Consider the following 4,367-nt stretch of genomic DNA (forward strand, 5'->3'; position numbering starts at 1 on the left):
AGAACAGGAAAAGTGCTGAGAAGATGAGTCTCAAGATTGATTTGGAGGGACTTCCCTGGTGGTGCAGTGGTTAGGAATCCGCCTGCCAATGCAAGGAACATGGGTTCAAGCCCTGGTCCAGGAAGATCCCACATGCCACGGAGCAACTAAGCCCATGTTCCACAACTACTGAGCCTGTGCTGTAGAGCCCGTGAGCCACAACTACTGAGCCCATGCCACAACTACTGAGCCTGCGTTCAAGAGCCCGTGAGCCACAACTACTGAAGACCACGTGCCTAGAGCCCATGCTCTGCAACAAGAGAAGCCACCTCAATGAGAAGCCCACATACTGCAACAAAGAGTAGCCCCTGCTCGCTGCAACTAGAGAAAGCCTGCGCGCAGCAACAAACACTCCATGTGGCCAAAAATAAAAATACATAAATTTATTTTTAAAAAATTGATTTGGAAATGAACTTTGTATGTTTTAAATGCAGGAAAAGTCACCCCTGGGAATGAGCAAAGGAGTGGAATGAACCCTAAACTGCAGAAGAAACAGCATGAAAGCATCGTGCATGCAATATGTGCTCTGCTGAATTCCGGAGGGGGAGTGGTCAAGGCTGAGACTGAGAACAAAGACTATAATTATGATAGTCACGGAGTAGGATTGTATCTGCCTTCAACTTTCAAAGGCTATTTAGATGAGATGCAGCAGGGATATCTCTTTTTGATCTTTGTGAAATCATGGATGCCAAAGGCCTCTGGTATATGATTTGCTTACCTGTGCTCCTCTTTGTGCCACAGACATAGAACATGTACTAATGTCATGAATTCTCAGGAAGCACTGGCATTCCCCAAAGGCAGGATTCAGACTCTTACAAATATTAATGATTCCAATTCATTAAGTCCACAGAAATTTCAGGTTCGTGTACAAAATGAAGGTAACATAAAGGCTTCAGCTTCTGCTTTATTTGATAGCACTCACCACCTTCAGTACCAGGAAAAGTTCAACTTTACTAAGTCCACACGCGTTGAATTTAAGATGTTCTCAACAGAGATGACACAATGCTTTACCCAAGTGTGTTTCTGCATTTGCAAACACTGAGGTAGGGTAAGTATTTTTTGGCCTGCATGATGAGACCCATCAAGTCACTGGATGTGAAAAAGAGAAAACAGATCTTGCCACCTTGAGGGCTTCTACTGATCGCTATATTAGGAAGTTACCAGTCCATCATTTCTGTACACAGAGGCGTGAGATAAAATATGCCACAAAATTCGTTGCAGTACACAAGCAGGGGGCCCTCCATGGATATGTCTGTGCAGTCAGCATGGAACGATTCTGCTGTGCAGTGTTTGCCAAAGTGCATAATTCCTGGTGGGTGAAGGACAATCGTGTGAGAGAGCTGGCCACAAGGAATGGGAATAGAATCATCAATGATTTTAATGTTTGCTGAGATGGGAGGAGGTGAGGAAGGAGGAAAGGGAGATATTATTTTAGAATCTGGGAAAAGAGAGGTACCCTCAGAGTTGCAGATGCCTGACATTAATTCCTATAGATACAGTTGGTGGGTCATTGCCCCTCTTTCCCTCTGCCCATCTTGAATATCCTGCATTCAACAAATAGATGCTCTGGCCTAGTAGACCCACTAGAGGTTGGTGCAGAAGGCTGTTTGACCTAGCAATTTCTGTTTCCACATCCTTTCTTGTGTTCATATTCAAGTCTCTTCTTTCCCTTTCTAATTATGAACTCACATTTACTTATACAGGAAATTCCTTTTTCACATGTACCTATGTGTCTTCTTTAATTTACTGTCACTTTTCCTTGCCTCTGCATTCTTGTAATGGTTCCCTCATCAAATATTCTCCCTTTCTCATAGCCTCACTTCCAATTTTGAACAAAAACACAATCAAACCTCTCTTCTCTCACTTTTCCTTTCAAAAGCCAACATGTGATGCTAACCATGACTGATAGGCTGAAGAGTAGTGTTGGTGATATGCATGCACCTTGGAAAAGGAAAGCCTGAGATAATATCAGACAAAAGAAAACCAATCGTAACTTCAAGAAGAGTCCAGAAAAACAAAGTTCATTTCAGGATCTTCTCAGAAATCTATATTCATTGACCTTCACATCTTCTAGTCATATTTTTTTAAAAATATAAGCACTATATATATAGTGCTTATATTTATAATATATATATACATATCCATATATATATATTTAGAGATATGCTCAGGAGTGCTCATAGACTCACTATCTGCAATGGCCCCAAACAGGAAAACAACCAAATTATTTATTGACACAACAATGGATAAATGTATTATAGTATATTTGCATAATGGAGTATTATTCAGCAGTGAAAACGAAATAGGGATAGAGTAGGATAATTAAATAGTTTAGAAATCCCACCAGAGGATTAAAGACAAAGAGGGAATTTTAAGGGAGTTTGGGAGACTGCTGTAAGCTAATGAGCACTCAAGAAAAGAATCCAGTAACTTAGCAACAATCTACACTACCTTGAAGGAAGACCAGGTGCATCCAAGCACCAGGCACACTCAAGCTACAAGTTCTTACAGTTAAAACACAAGACAATAGACATGGGGTTTGAATCTTGTTACATGAAGTCACGGAGTTAATGATCCTTGATGAGTAGCATTTCTGCATGTAGCCAAGAGAGGAATAGGTGAAAGGAGAAAGAAACTAGGTGAAGGGGGACATTATACTGAAACCTGAATGAATTACCACATTTTAGTATATGTTACCACACTTTTGCTAATATACATACGATTTGAATAGCGCCATGACAGTCCCGGTTAGATCATATAGGGTTCAAGGAGGATCTAATGATGTAAGCCTGTAACAGGGGCGGGGCAGGCATGAAGTTGCTAGTGTGTGACCCTTAGCATGGTGGTTAGAGGTCCCACACATGTAACAGTCAGTCACACAGGTCCTGGAGGCAGAGTATGGTAAGAGGCAGATCGTGGCCTTCTCCCCAGGGCCCTCCAGGCCCTCCAGCCTCAGGACTGGCAGGTGAGCTGGGGGTCCTGGGGACAGGCTGAGGGCTGTGTCCTGCAGAGCTCCAGAGCCCTCTCCATGGCCACCCACTGGTCGAGCCTGGGCACTGGTGGAAAGACCCAGACCAAGTGCTGGACGAACGTTCCCATGCAGGGTAACTGGCCCGCCCAGGGACTCCCTCTTAGCCAGGGCCTGAGCCTCAGAGGGTGAAAGCTGAGCCTTAGGACCTTGCCCTTTCTTGTCAGAACAGAGAATAACATTTGTTTTGGTGGAGGTTTACAGGAACATTGTGACCTGCCCGTGACCTGACCTCAAGAACAAGGGATCTGGTGCTTCCCTGGTGGCGCAGTGGTTAAGAATCCACCTGCCAATGCAGGGGACACGGGGTTCGAGCCCTGGTCTGGGAAGATCCCACATGCTGTGGAACAACTAAGCCTGTGCGCCACAACTACTGAGCCTGTGCTCTAGAGCCCACGTGCCACAACTACTGAAGCCCATGCACCTAGAGCCCGTGCTCCGCAATGAGAAGCCACCGCGATGAGAAGCCCGTGCAACAAAACGATGAGTAGGCTCCCCTCGCCACACTAGAGAAAGTCCGCGTGCAGCAACGAAGACCCAACACAGCCAAAAATAACATAAATAAAAACAAATTTTAAAAGAACAAAGGATCTGACACCAAGAAGTTTGCAACAACTAACCACACCCCTCTCTCACCTTTCCTATAAAAGGGCTTTGCTGAAAGCTTTCGGGGAGTTCAGGGTTTTAAAGGCATGAGCCACAAGTCTCCTTGCATGGCCCTGCAATAAACCTTTCTCTGCTCCAAACTCCTACATTTTGGGATTGTTTGGCCTCACTGTGCGTCGGGCACATATGAAGAAGGTGGTCTTCTCCCCTCCCCACTCTTTCTTTGATTACAAAAATGCAGCCCCTTTTGTTCTCAGGGTTGCGCTCCCTTGCCTGCCCGCTTGTATCTCCCACAAGTGTCCTATGCTAATAAACTCAGCTTACCACTCTGCCTCATGCTGAATTCTTTCTGCAAGGAGAAAAAAGAACCTGAGCTTCAGTTTAAGTCCTGACACCAAGTGAGCGGTTTTAATTAAAAGACAGTGGGTCTGAATCCCCTCCTAAAACAGGGATCCTGGGTTCAAGTTCCAGTCCCATCCGAGAAGGACTGTGGCTTCAGACAGAGCCTGCTCAGGGCACTCATAACTCTGACAAAAACTCTAACAAATCTGAACCAGTAAATAAAATATACAATGTTAGAAACTAAATGATTTGATAATAGGAGTGATTTTAAGGCAGTTTATAATACACTCCTTGGGTCTTTTGTGAGAAAAAACCGAGAAGATTCTTAATTTATTTGAAAGAAAATAGTCAA

General features: G+C 44.2%; 1 protein-coding gene across 1 annotated transcript; it reads left to right on the top strand.

Moving 5' to 3' along the window:
• Window positions 1–508: 508 nt before the first annotated feature.
• LOC309837888 (schlafen family member 5-like) lies at window positions 509–1,430 on the top strand (the record flags this gene model as incomplete). The annotated part of the gene is given in 4 exon segments (XM_082678768.1): window positions 509–745; window positions 749–1,044; window positions 1,046–1,088; window positions 1,092–1,430. Coding segments are annotated over 4 exon segments (915 nt in total).
• Window positions 1,431–4,367: the final 2,937 nt, after the last annotated feature.

This window comes from Grampus griseus, assembly GCF_964374135.1.
Source record: "Grampus griseus genome assembly, chromosome: 20".
Lineage (NCBI taxonomy): Eukaryota > Metazoa > Chordata > Mammalia > Artiodactyla > Delphinidae > Grampus > Grampus griseus.